At 37.6% G+C, this 21,765-nt stretch overlaps 3 protein-coding genes and 1 non-coding gene across 6 annotated transcripts; 1 reads left to right on the plus strand and 3 right to left on the minus strand.

Annotated features, from left to right (window-relative positions):
• Positions 1–1,358: 1,358 nt before the first annotated feature.
• Positions 1,359–5,182, plus strand: LOC103706952 (uncharacterized). Its single transcript, XM_008791237.5, has 2 exons — positions 1,359–1,856; positions 4,221–5,182. The coding sequence occupies exons 1-2, from the start codon at positions 1,434–1,436 to the stop codon at positions 4,761–4,763; spliced, it is 966 nt and encodes a 321-aa protein (XP_008789459.4). The 5' UTR covers positions 1,359–1,433; the 3' UTR covers positions 4,764–5,182.
• An 895-nt stretch (positions 5,183–6,077) lies between these two features.
• Positions 6,078–15,565, minus strand: LOC103706951 (Peptidase S41 family protein). 3 transcript variants are annotated; one of them, XM_008791236.6, is made up of 14 exons: positions 15,321–15,565; positions 13,725–13,857; positions 13,503–13,640; positions 13,231–13,380; positions 12,583–12,665; positions 12,238–12,446; positions 10,885–10,953; positions 10,631–10,749; positions 9,847–9,922; positions 9,725–9,766; positions 9,051–9,159; positions 8,227–8,324; positions 8,037–8,130; positions 6,078–6,407 (listed from the first exon to the last, which is right to left on the minus strand). In XM_008791236.6, exons 1-14 carry the CDS (start codon positions 15,444–15,446, stop codon positions 6,282–6,284), a joined length of 1,572 nt encoding a protein of 523 aa, XP_008789458.4. In that variant the 5' UTR covers positions 15,447–15,565; the 3' UTR covers positions 6,078–6,281. The 3 variants fall into 3 exon arrangements, with proteins under 3 accessions (XP_008789458.4, XP_088562205.2, XP_088562204.2); XM_088706079.2 differs by having other exon boundaries at positions 6,078–6,424; XM_088706078.2 differs by lacking the exon at positions 6,078–6,407 and adding an exon at positions 6,492–6,717.
• A 1,192-nt stretch (positions 15,566–16,757) lies between these two features.
• LOC103706950 (large ribosomal subunit protein eL20y) lies at positions 16,758–20,019 on the minus strand. The gene is made up of 4 exons (XM_008791234.6): positions 19,882–20,019; positions 19,278–19,393; positions 19,100–19,163; positions 16,758–17,310 (listed from the first exon to the last, which is right to left on the minus strand). Exons 1-4 carry the CDS (start codon positions 19,894–19,896, stop codon positions 16,969–16,971), a joined length of 537 nt encoding a protein of 178 aa, XP_008789456.3. The 5' UTR covers positions 19,897–20,019; the 3' UTR covers positions 16,758–16,968.
• A 1,644-nt stretch (positions 20,020–21,663) lies between these two features.
• TRNAF-GAA (transfer RNA phenylalanine (anticodon GAA)) lies at positions 21,664–21,736 on the minus strand. The gene has a single exon. It is a non-coding gene; the product is annotated as a tRNA-Phe (tRNA).
• Between the last annotated feature and the right edge of the window lie 29 nt (positions 21,737–21,765).

Consider the following 21,765-nt stretch of genomic DNA (forward strand, 5'->3'; position numbering starts at 1 on the left):
AATATTTGGATAAAGTAAATTAATTAAAATATTAGAGATCCCCGATGATATACCCCTCTTCAAAATAATGTGACGCTGGAGCTATGTCTTTCCTTGAAAATAAAGGAAGGAGGGAAGAATTAAGAGAGATGGGTTATGCAGACGTCCAAGAGGACTGTAAAGGATTTTGCTAGAAAAAATAATTATACAAGACACTAGATGCATTTAGGTCAAATCTTTTATTCGGCGAGAGCCAATCTTCTTTTAATGGAGGTTGGAACAGTGTTTAATAGAGCTTAAGTCACGCCATGACACACGGACATGAAGATCTAGACACCACTTTAATCGCTTATTGCTGTCTAATCAAACCTATCATGCTAGAAATGAGAGACACTTTCATCAACTTTAAGTAATCTAGGAGGGAGTGCCTTCAAATAAAAATGAGTGATCCTAAATGACCCTTCGCATTGCATACAAAACAGCTGTAATTCATGGATGTTGCTGCATTTTCAAGAGGGAGTTTTCTATATCCTGATATTCCATACCAACACCATGTTAGCAAGAGGAAAATCATATCATTTCTATAAATGGATTAAACCCGAAGCCACAACAATATGTAAAGTTGATCAAGCACAAAATTTCAAATCAAGATTCCGACGTGCATTAAAATTTATACTTGAAAGGTATCGAAAAACAATCCATGCTCATCGTTTGAATCTCAATCTCTTTGTAGGTATATGGCATTGATTCATATGTATGTTGTTGGTGCTGCTAGAATTCGAGGTCAGTTGAGGTTGGTTTTATTCCGAGGTAAAATTTAAGTTGGCCGAGATCTAAGATAAAAACTTCGAACTCGCAAATAGTGTGGACGTGGCTACTTGTTCTACATAACACACATCCAACATGAAAACCAAGTTTTTTTGTTGGAAGTTTTTTAGAGAGGTATTCTTCGATTCTCAAATTAGTTGAATTCTAAAGAGGCACCCTATGGACTGGGGAGGAGAGATGCCCGGAGCACTTCGGACCTTTTGTTTCCCGATTCTATTCAGTGTATTCGTGCACGTGAGGTATGAAATGTCCGTTTTAGTAATATAAATATATATATATATATATAGTCGAATTCTAAAAAATAATGGAAGAATAATAATATTTTTTTAAAGGTAAGATAGAAAGTAGAAAAAGAAGAGTATACCTAAGGATCTTTTGATTCTTCTATACAAGATATTAGGTGGGAGTCCGTTACCAAAATTATCAAAGAGCAATAACTGCACGGCTTATTGGGCAATAACCGGATGGTGATAATCTTTCAATGTCGTGCATGTGGCGGTAATTGCATACGTGACAGTCTAACATATATGACTATGCGCACAGCAAAAATCAAGCAACATGGCAAAAATAAAAAGAAAAACACGAATAAATCCGCTAGAAGTATCTCTTGACGCTCTCGAACTCGAATGGAGGCCCAGGGCCCTGGGGCCACTTCTCTCTCTCCAGCGGATGCTATCATGATTCTCTCCAGCCTCCTCTCCTCCCCGTTCGCACTCCCTCCGCCTCTTTCCTCCGACCTAAACCCTTTTCCTATCCCTAGCCCTAATTTCTCCTCCTATCCGCTACCGTTTCGAGCTCGCCACTTCCTCTGCCCCTGCCGCCGCCGCCGCGGCGCTTCATGGGATTCAAACGCGGAGTCCGTCCGGCCCGGGAGATTCCGGTTCCGAGACGCCGAAGAAGGGGACGAAGACGGGGATCCTTGGAGGAGCGGCAGGAAGAGGAGATGGCGGTCCGATGAGTTTTCCGATGAGCTCGAGGAAGAATTCGATCCGTTTGGTGATGAGGATCCTGTGGAGGAGCCGCTGTGGGATAGGATTTGGATCTTCAAGGTATAATTTTTTTTTTTCTTTATCAGTGTTCTTTGCCCTGGATGTTTACTTATTTGCGCTAGAAAATATGATAACGGAGATTTTTTTCACCGAATGAATTCAATACGAAGAGATTGCTTCTCTGTTGGTATGCAAGTAATTTGAAGTGGATGGTAGGATATATAGGACGATTTAAGACTGACTGCGCTGATAAAAAGCTGAATCATTGGATATAAAAGCAAAAGCTAGTTTCTTTTTGTAGTTAGTTGAATCTAGATAATACTGGAAATAGAGTACGCTTCTGCACATAAATACCAACTAAAGCTGGGTAATTAGAAAAGGGATGGCAATGTACCGATAGCAGTTAATCTGAATTAGAAATGGAGATAGAGGATACTGTAAATGTGTGACAAGTAAGATTTTTTCTTTAAAACAAGATGTCATTTATGATGATGTGGACAAGAAATGGACATATATTGGTGGAGACTTTAAGGGTCACTTACAGGAAGATACCAGAGGATGTAAGAAGGTTAATCAAGAAGGATGCATGAAGATATAAGTAATTGGAGATGCAATCCTTGAATTCTTGCAACAGATCAATGAAGACATATAAGCATATGGATGCGTCTTAAGAACCGACCTAGGCTGCAAACGGTGGACTATTTTCTCTGTGTAGGAAAAAGAATTTAAGTTACAATTTTTTTTATCGAATTATTGTAGGGAAAACCATAGACTATTTTCTCTTTGTAGGAAAAAGAATTTAAGTTACAATTTTTTATTGAATTATTGTAGGGAAAACCATAGACTATTTCCTCTTTGGAGGAAAGAGAATTTAAGTTGCAATTTTTCATTGAAATATTGTAGGGAAAGCCATAGACTACATGAAATCCATTTGTAGTTATGGTCTATACTTTGATATAAAGAAGAGAATGAACGTCCAGGACAAAGTCAAAATGAATATGGTGGTTTAAGGGATATCTGAGGAGAATATTTTACTTATAATTGGATGATGCAAAGATCTATGAACTATGAAAGTTAGGTTGTTTTCAATTGGGAGCATGGTTAAACTGAATCTAGAATTGCAGGATAGAGGGGTTTTAAGGTGGGAAGCAAAGCATCATTGCTGCGGTCCATTGGTTATACGAAAAATGCCTGGATGGTGTGGAAGCTGATGGTATTGCGCTAGTTCAAGTTTCTGCAGTAGTGGCTCTCATTATTCCATCTTGTCACCAGATAAAAGAGGAAAAGATCAAGTTGGCGGTATATTTTTGGTCGGCTCAGTTTCCTGTCTGTGGCACCTAGCATATGGATTCAAGCATACCAGATGCATCAACATATATGATGTATGAGTTGGTTTAAGTGTAACCTACCTTTTCTATTGGTTCTTATAACCAAGATTAAGAATTTTAGGTTTCTTTCTTTCTTTCTTGTGGCGAACTAGTTAACCATCTCATCATATTGATATAATCCAGCTTAGTTGTTTGGTACTAAATTAACAATCATGGAGCCTTATGCTGAGATCCTCTTGTTTTGTCATTCGTTTGTATTTCAGAAAGCAGAAAAATGTTTCAAGAGAATTTTATTCTCCAAAATGAATAGTAAAGTGTTTATTTTTTGGAAAGAGATATAAGCATCGCAAGTGTCTGGCAACTCCAAAATGTGTTCCTTGTCTTTCTAAAACTGTATTGCAGTGCAAAGTTTTTTTTTTTTTGATGAAATATTGCAGTGGGAAGTTACAGGGGATTGAAATGAAGCTCCTTTAGTCTTATTGGATGGTTATCATATTTCACAGATTTTGCTAGCAAGTACTCAAGGATTGGCGATCACACTTACTGCACTTGTGTCAAGGAAAGATTTATAAATTGGTAATCTGTCGATTTTTTTTAAATATATCTTGAGGGAGGTTAAATGAAGCATCTTGATTTTTTTTTTTATTAGTGATTCAGCAGGTGATATTATTGAATCCCAAACTATAAGGGTTTGGAGTCTGTTTTAAGCAGGTTCTGTTCAAATAATCATTTTCGAGGCTTATATGGTTGTAAACTGATAGATATCACTTTCTCAAATCATGCATAGTAGCCAACTAAAGTTTTGCTCATCGATATGTTAATTTCCTTCCCCTGTTCAGTAGTCTTTTGTTGCTTGAGGATCGCTGACCATGCAAATTTTCAAGTTGGTAAATTCAATCTTTCCTTTTTTAACAAAAAAGAGTTAGCCATGTGCTGACTCTGCTCATAATCAGATGCATGATGTTTGGATAATGTGAATACTGGTGTTGTACTATAGTGCTGTTATTTACTGCTTAGGTTTTATAAAATTGAATTCCTATGGTCCGATCTTAACACAGCATTTGCTAATTACACATGTTACACAATATCCATGCAGGTATTCAAAGCATATGGCTATATGCTACCAGCTATCATCGCATCGATGCTTCTTGCAACAGGTCCAAAAGCTTTTCTAATGGCCTTGGCTTTGCCTCTTGGACAGTCAGCACTTTCTCTAGCAATTGATAAGTTGTGGGGTAAGGCAAGCGAAGGGCCAAGAACCAAGCCCAAGACCAAGAAGAAGCCATTTGCAAGGTCTGCCAGTGACTTTAATGGACAATGGCAAGACGAAAGCAGTGGTGACTACAGGGAAAGGCGGGGCTATCAGTCGTGGGTATCTGCAGATGGTGGTTCTGCTGCTAAGGGGAGTGACTCACAAAGACCCAGTTTTGGAGGATGGGATGAACTGGATGGGCAAGGGGAGCCTAGAAAAGGTTCTGCGAGAGGGCAACCAGCTACAGCAAATAGATCACCACCCAAGGGTGAGCCAGTGAAGAAGGGGAAGTTGTCGAAGAGAGGAAGATACAGGGATGTACCTCTGTTTTTGAGACTCTTGATTGCAGTTTTCCCATTCTTGGGTTCATGGACTAGGATACTGTAGTATGAAGCATGACCAGCAGGCATCCCGGTAATGAGAACATCATAATCCAGCATCTCATCAGCGCCTAAACACATAAAATGCGAGAGGAGGATCAGCAAGAGCAACAGCAGCAATTGTTATATTAATTCGTGTTGGGCAAGAGAATTAAAAGCTCGCCCACCCATCTGTAATTTCAGATCCTACTTAATCAAGATTGCTCATTCTTTTTGAACAGCTCCAGATCTATACGAATGCTTGTAATTTGGGAAAGCAGTACCATGAAATCAGGAACATGGTGGGGTTGTTATCTTCAGGAGGAATGGCTGTATCTTTGAAGTAAATGTCTATCATACAAGTATCTTTCTGATATTCAGTTACAGTCTGTAAGATAAACTGGTGTAAAACATGCTAGAACATGATCAATTTAATTTCTTTTGCTATCTGTGACTGAAATTACATGCCAAACATAACAAACATCAGTCATTCTTCCAGTAACGTCTTATGAGTGATTTCCCCCAGAGAGAGAGAGAGAGAGAGAGAGAGAGAGATGGGAGGAGACAGAAGACAGGGAGGTTGATGGGTTGGAATTCGTTGGCACCAAATATTCCAGTAATTGTTCATGCAACCATCGATCTCAATTGAAGGATTGCCAATCTAACATGAAGTTTGCATTCAATCACTCCCATAAAACTTAGTGGTCCTTGAAATAGTGTAGAAAATAAGAAGATGCATTCCACCACCAATAAACTAAGACCCCATGATATGGCGATCTAAGCACCACAATAGGGATCGCTTTCATTCCCAGATGGGTAAATAAATATAAACATTAGAAGCCTGACGGCACGTCAGAATTCATTTTTTGTCTCAGATGCAAAGAAATAGTAGATGCTATGCTAAGTTGCTAACGAACTCGGAACATCCCCATGCAGACATACTCAAATTACCTCCCCCTGTGGCATCACAGAATTGTCAGGAGGAAAATGAAGTGTTCCTTTTGCAATTAAGAGAGCGTGATAGCTGACTAGTTACAAAATTATGCCACCTTTTTGTGGTGGTTGGAACATTGCAATGGCAGAAGAAATCAATTGCAAGCCCTGGGGTAACAGTCAAACCTAGGCTGGTAAATTCCGTAATTATGCAGAACACCATCAGTATCTCATAGAATTACCTTCAAGGAAGCTATGAAACAAAGTTTCAAACAAATAAAAATAAAGATGCATTCTCCTTGCAGTCAAGAGAAACCAGTGATATTTCATCAGTTTTTTTTTTGAAAAAAAAATTCTGCCGCCATATCTTGCTAGTTGTTCTAAAACACAATTAAAAGGAAATATCAAATGAAGAACAAGAAATAACATGCCATGGGAATTCTTTCATTTGATTGTCTGGTACAAAATTCCTGCATAAGCCGTTACTGGACAAGAAAACAGGAAAAAATGCCCATCAAAATAATATCATTGCCAAATGGTAGCAACAAACAAATGACAGTACAACTAAGAAAAAGAGAACGGTAAAGTTTTCTCAAGTTTTCTTCTGAACAGGTCATCTTGCGAATAGCTCAGCACCATTAAGATTGCAAAGGGAGGCTGGGTCCTTGAGGCAAGCACAAAATCCATCTTCATCAACTGGAAATGATGTCGGAAGGGTGTGGTCCGGAATGATGCCAACCTGGTCAAATTTTATCACTGGGAACATCATTACAATTATAAAAACAATTATGTGTCAAATGCGGAGTGCATAATTTTGTACAGGTGTATATTCATGCAATCATATAAAGACATCAATTACACTAGACACACATCAAATTTTGTACCAGTGTTTCTTGCTACATGTTCTATAACTCAAGCTTACTAAAAAGAATACTGGTGCTTTCCTACTACATTTTCTATATATCCCACTTATAAGAAAAGAAAAACAGCAAACTCTCTGTCACTTGTACAGGAGGATACAGAGTAATGAACTTTCCTTGTGCAAGTACCTGTGCATACATGAGACATTTTCTAGTGAGTTACAAATTGCATAGCCAAAACAACCTGCCAGCGAGATTGATGAACTCATACTTCTAAACAACAAAACTAAAGACCTCATGGAGAATGATGATCAGTATGACTTGAACGATATCAAACAAACCATGTTGTGAACATGCTAGAAAATCAATTGACCACAACTTCATTCTCCTTGCCAGGTTTCTTTGTTTTTTTAAAAAAAGAGAAAGTCTAAGGGTATGTTATCAGTTTTCAATTTAGGTATAATCCAACTAGTCAAATCACATTTACAGATTACTTCATCAAAAGCATAACATTGAAAAAGATACCTTTAGCAAATCAACTTGTAAATAGATGCAGAAGATAATTTTCTAATCAATGTACAATTACTGACAAAAGGATTAATCTCAAGGAACCTATCAACCATCTAGAGTTCTCTATATTTTGCAAATGTAGACGTGTCAAATAGAACGACTATGGCTGGCACAATGAGCTGATAAAATTAGATCATTGAGTCAATTGCTGCATACCAGTAAGACTGTAGTTTCAGACATTATGCTGTCCAAACTTCAAAAAAGAGGATTTGGATAGAGGAGTTTACATCTAGATATGATGTGCATTTATTTTAGTAAAGAGGATGCTCTTCATTTGAAGTCAAAATGATTAAAAGACAAAAAAACGATAAATTAATTATTATCAGTTATGTCCAAAAAAAACATCACAAGCTTACAAAAGGAAAAATATCTTATAAAAGAAATAATTGTAGATACATAAATTCATACGAACCTGAGTGAAGGTCATCTATGTCTCATAGTTATGTCAGTAGGTTTCTTAAACATAACGTCTCTTAAATATGTTGTAATGCTCTAATGGGATAAATATATTAAACAAATGAGAAGGTATCAGAAACTTAAGAATTGGCATGGAGGATGCTTGAATGCTTTCCATACAGAACAGAACTAAACATTTAGCCGAATGGATAAAATCATGCATCAGTAATATCCAAGACCGATAGCTCAGTGCCAGTTAATGAACCACATAATATGGCTATCTAATGAAATTATTAAGCTCCTTGACACCTTTTTTTGGTTGGTTGTAAGGAATTAAAAGTACATAATTACAAACTATGATAACCATCCAGTAAGTCCTGCAACATCTGCACTAATATCTTGACATCCAGATATGTCACATAAAGCAAAATTAACGAACCATATTAAGCATTAAGTGATTAGTAGGCCACCACATATTGAATATTAAAGTTTTTAGCTAACTCTTGGAACAACATGACACTCACTAGCATAAAGTTACCAACCTTGTTGATATCAGTGTGAGCAGGGGTTTCATACCGAGCCACTGTGACAGCTAAGCCTGAGCCATCAGAGAGCTCAAAAACTGACTGTATTTTCCTGTGCATGGAATAAGATAAGTTAAAAGGAAAGAAATAATATATATTTGAGCATAATGTTATAAAGAAAGAAAAACAAAAATGCAACATAAGCTACCCCTTTCCAAATGTTGGCTCCCCATATAACACAGCTCTTTTATTGTCCTTCAGCGCTCCAGCTAATATCTCACTTGCACTAGCAGTTCCTTTATTGACCTAATAAATTCAGAAGAAAAGGTAGCAATAAGTTCCCCGAAATGAGTTTTGTCCAAGCATTGTAATGCCCTGCCAAGCTCGGGGAAAAAAAAATACACAAAGAAAACATAAACTACCTGCCAGGAGAAATGCAAGATTAAAATATCTATCAGAAGCACCTAAGAATCACAACTATATATATAAATTTAACTTACAACCATAATGGAAAATCAAACAGAAATATAGTAAGGCCAGTTACATAATGTGCCATTCAAATAATGAGCCATCGTAAAATGTGATCTATGACATCAAAATTTTTCACAAGCAAATTAAACTTTTGCAACTTTCTTACCTCTAAATCAAGTCATTTGCAAGCATCTAAACCGATTGAGTATTGACAAAAAAAAAAATTTAAGATGCATCAGCCATTGATTCTCAAATATAAGTCTTACTAGATGTCCCACTGTGCAAACTATTTATCTTGCTATTAACCATTATTCACTTTGTGACCTCTTGACACATACATGAAATCACCATCACATCCAACTTTTTGATTCAGCACATTCCCAATGTAGTTGATCATACTTAGCATGTTACCAACTCAAATGGCCCATCATATGTGTAGCACCAGCAAAATTTAAACTTGTTGTTACTTAAGTGTCAAATTGTTAATGCATAGCTCAAAGAAGTGTCGTGTCAAAAGTTTTGAAACTTGAATTATTAGTAGGGTCAGAGGTCAGACCATACCAACACAACCAAAGGCTCTGATGCTGCCATCGTATTGCTTCCATCTGCCTCATATATATCCCGTATGCCACGACTATCACATATATAGACTATTACACCTTTCTCCAGCCTAATCAGCAAGAAGGAAGAAATTAAAATTTGTAATGGAGCATAAGATGGTCAAATCAACTTGATTTCCAAAACAAGACCTGCTAGTCTGAACTGGAAAACTGAAACCTGATATTTACTTATACATGGCATGTGCCCTCATATACAGACACAGACACATGAAAAATAAATATATAAATAAAATAAAAAAATGATTCTAAAATTCAATAACCAGTGCAAAGAGACTTGTACTTCTACTAAAATTTTCGTCATTACTGACTCAATAAGTGTCTGCCTCTGCAGTCATCCTCACATCTGATGGATGTACATACACTTGTTGGACACTCAGATGGAAAATGCCATAAGTATCAGATGACACAGTAAAGTTTACACGATGAAAGTACTGTGACCAGTTAAGCACATAGCTGAGCATTAATTCCCTAAAACACAAACAATATACATTCATTGACAATGATCCCCCAACCATAGCAGAAAAAAGAGTATATATCAATCTAATTGTTAGGCTAAAGCATCAAAAATATGAAAAGGCGCATAATTTTACAGGGTAGTCATGTAAACAAGCTTACCAGATTTTTGCAATCTCAATTCCTTCTGGAAAAAGGCCACCACTGCACCAAAGATTTGAATATCAAGATCCCATAGCAACTTAATGTGGAAAAGAATGAATGTTTCTTACAAAAATAGTCACCTGTTATTCCGGAGATCCAATACAAAAGCTTTTACATTGTTGTTTCTTAATGTCTCAATGGCATCCTTAACTGCTCCTGTAGGAAAAGAAAAGGAGGGGGAAAAACCTGTTTACACCATGTAATGGACATCCCCAACATGATGGCTTTACTAGTATTTTTTAGCAATTAGAAGTTCTCGTCGTGACAATATCATGAAGCAACCAGGTTACCCATCTATAGAGAAGACTGTTTTCACCAAATCTTGCATTCTGCTTATGAGAACATTAGCATGCATTTACTGATTCATCTATAAAATGAAAATGCTGGGAGTATTATTTTCTCAGAATTCCATGTCTGACACCTCATATCCATGTTTAACAAGGGCCAACATGACCATGTGAGGGTCACATATCCTTTAGCTTAGAAAGTTCATAACTTATACTTTCAGCCATTTGCAATAGTCATTCCAACAACCAAAAATGATGAATCAGTAGGTTAAACATGGGTGATAATTCCATGTGAAACATTTGCCTCAGTTTTCATATGAACTAACATTCTTATTGACTAGAAAGCAAAATGTGTATGTTCATTATAATAGCTAGCTATCATAGGTGTTGCTTTGTATTGACCATGGAAGCTTGTATAGTTAAAATGTTATTTTCACCATAAGGCAGGACTTGGAGGCTCCAATCTTCAAATGCTAGGGAAAAAAGTTTAACGACTTACTCTCCCCCCCCCCCCAACTCCACCAAAAGTAAAAAAAACAATTCCACATGAAAAGCAATAATATCTAGCAATACTAACCTGAAGCATTTTGATTGAATGATGTTAGCTTAATATACCCAATCTTGAAGCCATCGATTCCTGAGCCTGTAATTTCACATAGCCTTGATTTCACTGGGTTCAATGTAACTTTTTCTCGCCTACAAATATTTTTCAAATATGTAGCATACATAAGAACTACAAAAGTCAACAGAAAACAAGCTTAAAGCATTGTAGCATAGCTGATTAAAGTACAATATATTGATAAGGAGCACTAAAGTAACAGAATAACTTACTTAAGAACTAGATTCCTTATCTCAGATCCATTGCGAATAGCTAATTTCACTAAGCTTCCTTCAGCACCCCTGTAAAGTACTCAGGGTTTAGCAAGAGAAAATGGAATGATCAAATAGAAAAGCACTAACAGCTTATCAAAGAACTGAGAAGCAAGGATTTGAGAATTGTCAGGACAGCCCTCATGGCCTTCACATACCATCCATGCTGACCCTTATCCATAAAAGGTACTGGCCAAACCAGCAAAATCGTGAGCTAGTATGGGCATGTGCCATGGTTTGTATGTTACCCGTCAGTGACAGGTATAGTCCCATCCTGTGGTTTTCAGACCTTGTTGAGAAGTCTACCACGTGTTATTAAGAAGCATCTCCCTATCTAATATTCATATGTGAAACATCATAAGTAACCTAAAGCAGGACAAGGCAGCAAAAACAACTTATGCTAGAGAGCCTTACAATTATGAGTTAGGTTTCTATGTTTTAAAGGATTATGTCTTAATACACACACACAAGCACACACAATAAACAGTTCAAAAGTAGTACGCCCAATACATAACATAAAGCTTTTAATGATAATGAAGTGATAAATAGTTAATAAATTCTAAACCAGTGGCTTTTTTTGCAACTTTGGAATGTCAGGGTGTCATCCATTAAGGACTCAGGTTAATAAAAAGCACCTTATCATCAAGGAAATTTTGAACCCCTAATGCTAAAAGAATAGACATAAACATAAAAAGGTGTTGTTCAATCTGCTCGATGAAGGCTTCACCCCAACCCAACCCTTCTTTTTTGCCCTTTTAGAAGCCTTTGTCACAACTTCTGCCCATGTTGACATAGTCTGTATCTTCCTGCCAAACAATTCAACATAGTGTTGAGCACATTTTCTTACCACATTCTCACATCTTCATTGCACAAACCTCTATCATTTAATCCTCAAATAGTATAAATCCTACTCCTCTGATATACACCTTCGTCATTCATCCTTCTTAGTTCTACCACAATTGATCTAAACATTTCATCTCTACCATGTTCATCTTGTTTGCTTGAGTCCTTAGGCAAGTACAACTCCTCAATAATCTAGCTACAAGCTTGTAAACAGCCAAAGGACCTTACCACCTAATTTCAAGAGCCTGAAGAACTACATTATACACTTAATGAAGACCAGCAGACAACTTTTACATAAACGTGAGAGGTGCAATCTTAATTACTTGAGCTTCAGCCAGAACCAGATGTTGACAATCAAATATGCCCTCAGTCACAAATAAGAAAACTTGTTTAATAAACAAAAACAACTATATGCATAAGATAGTTATAAAACAGCAAAACAGATAATTTATGTTAAATTGAAATCCTTACTGTAAGCGATCTGCTGCGTCATATATATCCATGTCTTCTGTACTTGTGTCATCAATTGCTAAGATAATATCTCCAGGTACAATGCCAGCCTTGCTGGCAGGGCCTCCTGGGGATGATGATATTACAACAAGCCCTGTAGCTGATCCATTAAGCATCGAAGGATAGCCAATTGACAACCCTACACCTGTGAGGGCACCTTGAGCGCCAGACTGCCTTCAAAAAATACATATAGGTCTCAAAATGGAACTTCAAAGTATATTATGAATCTACAACATCAACAATCAGCAAAACAAGTGTGAAATTCTCTTGACATCACATAATAACATATGCAAATGAAAGTCATACCCGCAAACTCTTGAATTTCTCAGGTTCTAGGAATCGAGTGAAAGGATCATCCAATGTTGAAAGCATTTTCCTAATTGCCATATCTGGGGAGAAACAAGTTACCATAGTTTAACTAGAATCAAGATGATATATTTTAGACCAGTAAAACAATGCACTGCATGTATATCAGAAATGAAACAAATTTCTGTCAACAGCCAAAGTCCTGTGTTACACTCCTATAACACATTACAATTAAAAGAGAACAAGAGTACACTAAATGTTCCGACTACAATATCCATATAACTGCTTTATGAAGAGTTAACCTTAGCCCAAGCTCTTCATAGTACCCTAGGTTCTTCGTAGTTCTAAAACTTGGCAATACACGTTGATTCTTGCAGTAAGTATAGAACCTACTTGATGTTTAGACTTTAGAAACAATAAAACACTAAATCACAATCACCACATGTTAATAGGTTTTTATGCATACCCAATCAAGATCATTCTACATCTTGAGATCCATTAATTGACATACTGCAGTTTTTTATCTTCTAATCACATGCAACTTCATCTATTCATGTGGCAGCTCATGGTTAGTCTTATGTCCAGCATAAATATAAATATGAATTGCATAAAAGCTAAAAAAAAGCCTATACAAAGATGAAATAGTACAGGTTTCCTCCCGTGTATGCATTGGTTCGTTTCGAAGTGCATTTTCTCGATAACGAAACCAACTTTGTCCATTGAAAGTTTTGTCATAATATGCACGATCAACTGTTCTCCATGCTTCCAAGAAAAGGAGATTTTCTTCTGTGAGTGCCCCTGCATCCAAACCATTTACAAGATATTCATTTATAATAATACTTCAAGAGATAGCATATAAAATATGCTTCTCTGTTGTTAAAAAATGCAAAAGGCAATGGACTTTTTGGCTGTGTGGTTACCTGATGGAGTCTTACTGACAATTAGATAAACCGATATAAAAAGCATAATGCATGTTACCAAGCGAACAAAAATAATAGAAATATTATGCTTGAATTTCTCCCGCCAACTTATTATTTGGTGAATGTCGATACCACAACCTGCAAGATTACCATAGTTGACTAGTCATGAAACATTCCACGAAGATACAATCAAGTTTTGCAATGTACGAAATAGGGAGGTACATGCAAAAGTTCCTTCGGCACCCTTAACTGCTTTCAGATATTTCGTTCTTCCACTGAAGTTGCAGATTGCACACCATAAAGGACTAACAGAATACCCTCGGATGGTATTTGACACCCGAAATTTCCATGTGAACTGAAGAAGAACCATATTAAATGTGTGAGAGCGATAAAGTATTATACTTCTCACATACAAAAGCATGTTATTTCTTAAAAATGCATTAGAATGTAGGAAAACATGAACCCTAAAATTTGCAATCAAATGAATAATCCGAATTCTGATGAGTTCACAGCATGGAATATTGAAACAACAGGAGTAATGTATGTACATGAATCGAACATGCATGGAGATATCCTGATCTTGTGGTATGTTGGTGAGCCCCACCATTCATCAAGATAGACTTGTTAAACTTATAAAATGTCCAGGATTGCCAAAAAAAAGTACAAAAAATAATCAAAAAGTTATGTGAATGGGAAGAGCCCTAGCTTTGATGTCTAGACATGGTCAAAAGACTCAAAACTCTGAAGTAGCCATGATTTAGATGATGGCCTACATAATTTATGATCACAGAATTGGAATTTGTAGAAGAAAGCAAGAACAGGGTATAAAGAACATTTAGACTTGGGTATGTTTGTATATATCCTTTTCATTGAAGGATATTACTACAGGGTTCAACACGAACCAGCTCCCAGAATGATGTGGGAGGAGGGTATTGGTGTTATTCACGGGGGTTAGGTGTGGCTGGCAAGGGATTGGGCCATTCATGGGATCCCAAATTGGATAAGGGACCATCTTTTTCCAAAACGTGAATTTAGGCTTTGATGGAAATTTTTGATACAAAGGCTTTGATGGGTATTGGATCAAGACCGCAATTTAGGCAAAGGGTTTATGAAAAAAAGTAGTATAGAATTTCTATCTTTACATGAGGCTTGTTTGTGAAAAAGCTGTGGAATTGTTTTCAGTAAATAGCCCTGATTTCAAGAATTCAAAGAAGAGGCAAATTCTGTAACAGAAGAGGAATAACAACATCTTTTTTACAGTTTTCTTTTCCTTTCTCTATAGTCTCTTTTACTAATCTTTCTCATTTGTTTTCTGTTTCTCGCCCTCCTGCAAGAAGCAATCAGGACACAAGGAGAAGGGTAGGCAAAGCACATAAAAATAAGCAGTAGCTGTAAGTTGTTACATATGATCATTCTTCCCCTTTCTTTCCCGCCGCTTCTTTTCCCAGCAGCTTCTTCACTTTTCTCCTTTTTCTATTTCTTCCACTTCTTTCCGTTTTTGGGGGGGAATCAGGCCGACTCAGATCAGATATGCTTTTACGGCCTACCGCTAACCCTAGTTATTCACACCATTTTCAATTTTAAATCTGGAATCCAACTCCCTACCATGCTATAAAATTCTAAGCTTTATCACCAAAATTATCGGGCACTCCCAGATATAAGATCAAGAACGCACTGAAACGGAAAAACTCATGTTACGGTAACAATTTCAATAGGAATATCCGAAGAATCATCTCTTTCATGAACCCTATAGCAGAAGAAACCAGAGAAACAAAAAAGGGAATTGATAGAACAGAAAGGAAAAGATGCGAACTTTACATGAGGATTGGGGAGAGGCCTTCGAGTGGGAAAGAATCGGCGCTGGATTTGGGAGTTGTTGATCCTGGTGCTGGAGAAGACGAGAGGGAGAGGGCGAGAGGCGAAGGAGGAGGCGACGGCCTCCATTCACCTGGGGGAGTGGGAGTTCGCTTTTGCCCAAGCGACTCCCCGCTTATCGCTTTCTCTTGCCTTCAGGGAATAGCGGCCGAACGCTGAGGGGCGGAGAGGAGAGACCTTATTTGCCGGCACGAATTGGCCTTTAGGTTCGGTCCGATTGGGCGGGGAAAAGCACGTATCCGAGCCACTGTGGTGGTGGCCAAATAGGAGCCTATTCTTACTTTCAATCAAATGGTTTTGAGTTTAAAATACATGAGCATCGATTAAATTATGAAAACTGAATACTCTCTGCTAGAATATGGAGGTCTTACTGGTGCTAGATGTGATGTACTCATACGTGATATTCGTACCGGAACCCAGAAACCGGAACCCAGAAGGATAATTGAATCAGGCCCACAGATGGGGAGAATATGAGTAAAACCGGTTGGGATGCCCAACATACGATCATTTCTGCCCGCATTGAACATTCTTCTGGCAGGATGAAAGCTGCTACGCGGGAATAAGCTTGTTTCTTCCTCCCTCCTTCCTCTTTTTTTTAACCCAAAAAAAAAAAAGCACCTATCCGAACCGCCCACGCCTGGCCAAATGAAAGACATTTCTTTCCTAACATATTAAAAATTTTTATCTTTTTTTATTCATTTATTTTTGGTGCAACGGCAAAGATGGAGAAATAGCTACATAGCATGTCTTCCAAAACACATGCACGGCCTTAAAAAAAATCACAACTTTTCACCATCCCATGAGGGTCCGTACGGCCTGAAAGGAATCACAACTTTTCATCATCCACAGACCGCACCAAATCTCCATTCCAGTATCTCCTACGCTCAATCCAACATTCAACCATGAGCAAGATCCCACCACATGGTTACAATTTCACCTGCAATTACTGCTGACGATCTTTTCGACAATTCAGTCTACATCATCCCCCTTCAGTCCCCAGGAGGGCTCAAAAAACCTCCAGAGCAATCACTTGGGCAAACAGAGGCTCAATGACGCAATTAATATGATTGAATCATCAACTCCTTGCATCATCGTTCAACAAGTAGGAAAAAAAAATCATAAACAACACACATTCTTTGCTCCCAAGATAAACACCACGCATCCGTCTTGAACCTCATGTTCAAATTTCTGTCTCCAAAGGGCATGGTTCTTGAAATTATTTCGCAGTCACCTAATTGCAATGCAGCAAAATGATAAATTCTGATTTAGTTCCCTGCACTCTGCGGAGAAGAGAACCCAGAAAACCAGAACTCAGAAAGGAACAATGACTCGTTCGTGCTACCAATACAATATAGTCAAACAGACTTATGCCAAAAAATATAGTGAAAAACAACTTGTTACCCATAGTTGCAGCAAATCAACTAAACCACTTTAGAAGGTCTTACACAAAGCTCCTACCCAAAAACAGAAAAGCGAATTGCAATGTTTAACCTCTGGAAGAGACTCACAAAATCCAACAATCCATGAAACGAAGAAAATCTGGAGCATACCCAAAAGAAAACATTTGGGAACGTGCTCGCCGCTTACTCTCCTACATAAATAGATTGGGGCGGGAGGCCTTATAGGTGGTCTTCAGCTTCCTGGTAGGGGGCCTGACTTTCTTGAAGACAAGGGGAAATTTGATCTTTGAATCATGGAACTGCTTGGTGCTCTCACGCTTGCAGAGTTTGGCAGGGATTGTAGCAGTCTTGATGATTTGAATGCAATGGTGCCTGACACGGTGACGGGATGCCATCTCATTGTACATCTGCTCAACAGCACCATTCAATGTGGTGTCCCTGTACTCCTTGTACATGTTGTGATAACCAGTCCTGCTCTGGTACCTCAGCCAGATGCCATAGTTCTTGATCTTTGTTGGTTTCCTCTCAAATATCTGGCCTCACATCATAAAGCAGCTCTAAATTAGTTTATAGGCATCAATACAAACCAGAATAACTAAGGGAGTTGTAGGATCTAATTTTCCCAAAGACAATCCCACCAAGTTCCATGGATGTCAGAGGCATACCAGCAACTTAAAATTCTGGGCAATGCTAAGACAAAACACTGCATATCTCGATTGAATATTTTGAACAAAGTTCCAAGATGCTTTAGAAAAAAAATAAAAACTTTGAGTTGAAATATAATAACATGAATAAAACAATGGCATTTATCACAGGTTCTGATTGAGCGTTCACAGGTTGTAACACAATGACAACCAGAAGCTGAAAGTACTTATAATCATCCAGCCACGATCAGCCATTTCTGACCAACTTTTTAAAGTTCATAATCAACCCTATCAAAGGGTTACATGCAACGACGTAGTCAATGTAGGGAGAAATGGTTAGGAAATGAACAGGAAGACATCAATAATTACCCAAATAAAATAAACGGGCAGGACAAGCAATGCCTTTTAAGGATCCCTAAAACTTGCTTTTGCATGGTTGTTAACAATATGCCTCTTTGCATTGTCAATATCCAGATTCATCATTTAATAGATAAAATATTATACGGGAAAGAAGTTCAACTGAGTACTAATCCACCAAGAGAACTGTAAAAGAAAAGCTACTAACAAAGCATAAACAACAGCAGATGATACCCCAACAAGGGCAGTTACAAGTAAACAAATTTTTGTATCTTCTAGATTTCTATTTTCATTTTTTTTCCTTTATGGTTACTAATTGATTGGTTTCGGCTCCAAAAATTCAACCACAAAGCTCACCAAAACTAAGTTAATCAAGAACCTATATTTCGATAGGCATATCTGTCCATGTCCTGGTGTCTGACCACCTTATCTAACAGTTACACATCTTGCATAGCAAACCCAGGGCATGTATATGACTCTAACTAGATATATCCATTCTCAATATAAATTTTATCCCTCCAAAAAGAAGAAGAGATGTCAATCTTCACAGCAGGACAGCAATTTCCTTTTAAAAAATGTTCTGAATGGGTAGATTATCAGAAATTGGCTAAGGTGAAAAGCAAGTATGCTCTGTCCTACCTCACTTTTATTCATACATTTCTATTTGCAAATAAAATGAAAGACAAAATCAAGTAAAACTGACCCCAGGTAGTTCAGCTACCTGAAAATCAGTAAAGGAGCAATGCTAGCAAAACAAAGGAACTGAAAGCATCTAGGAAAAGTATCATAGAGCCCGTGTTCTTGTCGTAGACAAGAATTTAAGATCCAAACAATGTATCTAAGGATGTAATCATGGAAAGAATAGCTCAAATTAAATCCAACTATCACAATCAACTAACAAAGGAACCATGGTCTCCTGGTCCGACTAAGACGTCAAAGCAAATTCAGTCATACAATGGAATACTAAATCATATACGCCTGAGTTTAACAATGACAGTGGGCAATTCCTACAATGTTCATCATTCCGCAAAACATCTTAACTCAAGTGAAAGACAGCAACAGCCATCAACTTATGCCAAAACAGAGCAACATATGTATGCTGGTATAGGTGATGATTCAGTTGAAACTTTAGAGACATGGAGATGCACCAATCAATACTTAAATATAATCATATCAGAACATAATTTGTGCCAAACTACACACTTACGGCAGGACTAAAAGTCACATCTCAAAAGACACAGAACAATCACCAAAACTTCAATAAGCATAAGTTTGAAAATAAGAAGAGAGTGAAGATCAAGAAAAAAATGAACGAACTAACCTCATTAATGGCGAGCACTTGTCCATTGCTCTTTTTCACCTTCTTCAGCTTCCTCAAGAAATACCTGAAATTTTTAAAATGTACCAAAAGATAATACAACTTAATGAGAAAGAAAAAGCGGAAACAAAATATGCTTAGGAAGGCGGGAAATAAGGTTGAAGCGAGAATTCCTTGTTACCAGAACTTGGATTTAGCTCGGACTTCGTTGGTAGCCCAGAGCTTCATGCGGTAAATCTTGGGGTGTTCATCCGACGGGGTCGGGAGGGCTCGACCCACCACCTGGTACTGATGAAACTGCCCCCCAAATCCCATCCATCACCATGAAAACAATCAATATTCAGCCAGAAACGACAAAATTAACAACGAAAAAAACAGAAAAGGAAAACCTAACTCAAAGAACAATTAAAAATAATAGAGAAAAAAGCTCATAAATCCCAATCCATACACCCAAAAAAGAGAAAAATGATGGCATTCGGAGATGGGTTGGGCTCATCACTCTTGGTAAAACCTTTCTTTGATAAAGTCACGCAATTTTGACTAAATTGCACACGAAATCTTGATGGACTCAGATCAAACCCGATCCAAAGATCGGCGGCATTTCGAAACCAGAGATGCTTCAGGTGTATGGGGCCGAATGGAGCCTACTATCTAGCGATCCATCGAGAGCTACCAGCGGTCCGGGAGATCGTGATCTTTTTCGATCCAATCTCCAGTATTTTGGAGGCGGCGGCGGAAGAGGAGAGAAGAAAAGGAGAATTCTTTAGGTTTGGGAGTGATCTTACCCTGAAGTTGCCCATCGATCTCGCTAACTCCGACGCTGCTGCAACGACGCACCGCCTCCGCCCTCAGAGAAACTCTCTTTCTGCAGGAAACGAGGAGGTTAATGTATTCAGAAACCCTAGCGGCAAACCCTAGCTTCGCGTTTTCTCCGTTCCAGGACATGTTTCTCAAGGGAATTACGATAATGGCATGTGGGCCTGTTGGACCGAATAAAGCTGGGCCGGATGGGCTTTGGAAGCCTTATGGAGACGCTCATGGCGAGCATATCGAGTCAATTGATTGAGTTGGTACGGGCCCATTTCTTTCCATTAAAAGCGAGTTCGGATCAAATTCTTATGCCACCATGCGATTAGGCCATGATCAAAAGAAAGAGGTTTGAACAAGGGGGCACCTCTCTACTACCCACTAGTCTACTACTTGATCCTGTCAAGTGTCAATATAGAGAATAGAGAAAGAAATTATATTAAAGAGGTTAAATATCAACACTTACATCAACATTTTCTACTATTATATCATCTATTTCCTTTTGGATTGGATGATATGGTCAAAGTATTATCACCCTCCAAAGGGAAAGAAATTCCCTTTGATTCTGTTTCAAATGCAAAATATCAAAAAACCCTTCTATCGACGAGGTACGACAAACTCTGAGGAGCAGTCGTACCCCTAGAGCAAAGCTTCATTTGCCTAACATGTTTGAAAAAGACACCATGCGAGGAAATTATGAACTTGAAAAATTTCATTTTGTAATTGAGTCTCAATCTAGTTGTGGATATTGTCACTGGCCACAGCATATTGTGCATGAACAGTTAGACCATTGTTATAATATGATATATTTGCCATTGCTCTCATCATGTATTGGTGGCTATTTAACATGGGTAAATAGAATTGCAAAATCATGAAATGTAAATAATGCTTTAAGGAAAAACACGCATTCAATCAGGTTCTCAAATCTATATCGTGAATCTGGGAAAAGAGTAAAAAAACTCAAAAACCTTGCAAAAATTATGAACAATACAAATGTGAGGGTACAATCATAGTTCGTACAACCATAATGCATTATGCATGTCCACAGAAAAATCCTAAACGGGCCTTCCATTTTTTTTAAAAAAGCCTATAGCATGGAATAATTGAATCTAGGCCAATTCCAATCAAATAGGTTTAGATACTACAGATCCTCATTGAGCTTGTGTTGTGTTCAAACCAGAATGCAGCAACCCAGTTTAGGTTGAATTAGTATAGAAAAAAATATATATTATAGGGATTAATGATAATAGCACATACACTGAATATGGAACCAACTCGAGTTGGATTTTAAAACATGAGTAACATGTTTTAGCATGATGCATAAAAGCATGCAACCTTACATCCCAGTGCACTTCATAATCATGCAAACCGGCATCATCTACTTAGCCGATCATAGTTACTTAAATTATCGATCTATCCGAGATAGCTATGGAGCAATTTCATTTATTTGTTTGATCGTAACCATAATACTTTTAATTGTGCAGAAAAAAATTTAGTAGTCAATGTATCAGAAAATACTTTATGTCAAAAATGCCATTCCATACAAAAGCTTAAAACAATCGATTGTTGTTAATGCTACACATCATTTTAGTCTACGCATCTTAGTTTTGAAAAGATTATTATTGGTATAGAAAATTGCTCCAAAATAATTTAGTTAAACATGTTAGATTAGTCAGAAGTAAGATTCAAAAATCACTCATTTACAATTTGAAATTTAATTTAAAATTTGAATATAATTAATTGATAAAATTTTAAATTATTGCGGTGAGCGTGGATCGAACACGCGACCTTCAGATCTTCAGTCTGACGCTCTCCCAACTGAGCTATCCCCGCATCTGAAAACTGTGTTTTTAATAATAAAT

This window comes from Phoenix dactylifera, chromosome 10 (genome assembly GCF_051530095.1).
Source record: "Phoenix dactylifera cultivar Ajwa chromosome 10, Ajwa_hap1_PhDact_Kaust_v1.1, whole genome shotgun sequence".
Classification (NCBI taxonomy): domain Eukaryota; kingdom Viridiplantae; phylum Streptophyta; class Magnoliopsida; order Arecales; family Arecaceae; genus Phoenix; species Phoenix dactylifera.

Excerpts from the sequence above, each read along its gene's own strand:
- LOC103706952 (XM_008791237.5), top strand. The coding sequence starts at position 1,434 with ATGGAGGCCCAGGGCCCTGGGGCCACTTCTCTCTCTCCAGCGGATGCT. Across the intron at positions 1,857-4,220 it reads ATAGGATTTGGATCTTCAAG|GTATTCAAAGCATATGGCTA; the intron begins GTATAATTTTTT and ends ATATCCATGCAG.
- LOC103706951 (XM_008791236.6), bottom strand. The coding sequence starts at position 15,446 with ATGGAGGCCGTCGCCTCCTCCTTCGCCTCTCGCCCTCTCCCTCTCGTC. Across the intron at positions 13,381-13,502 it reads TGTCAGTAAGACTCCATCAG|GGGCACTCACAGAAGAAAAT; the intron begins GTAACCACACAG and ends GTTTGGATGCAG. Across the intron at positions 9,767-9,846 it reads TTGGATCTCCGGAATAACAG|TGGTGGCCTTTTTCCAGAAG; the intron begins GTGACTATTTTT and ends TCTTTGGTGCAG.
- LOC103706950 (XM_008791234.6), bottom strand. Across the intron at positions 19,164-19,277 it reads CGAGCTAAATCCAAGTTCTG|GTATTTCTTGAGGAAGCTGA; the intron begins GTAACAAGGAAT and ends TAAAAATTTCAG. Across the intron at positions 17,311-19,099 it reads AAGTGCTCGCCATTAATGAG|ATATTTGAGAGGAAACCAAC; the intron begins GTTAGTTCGTTC and ends ATGTGAGGCCAG.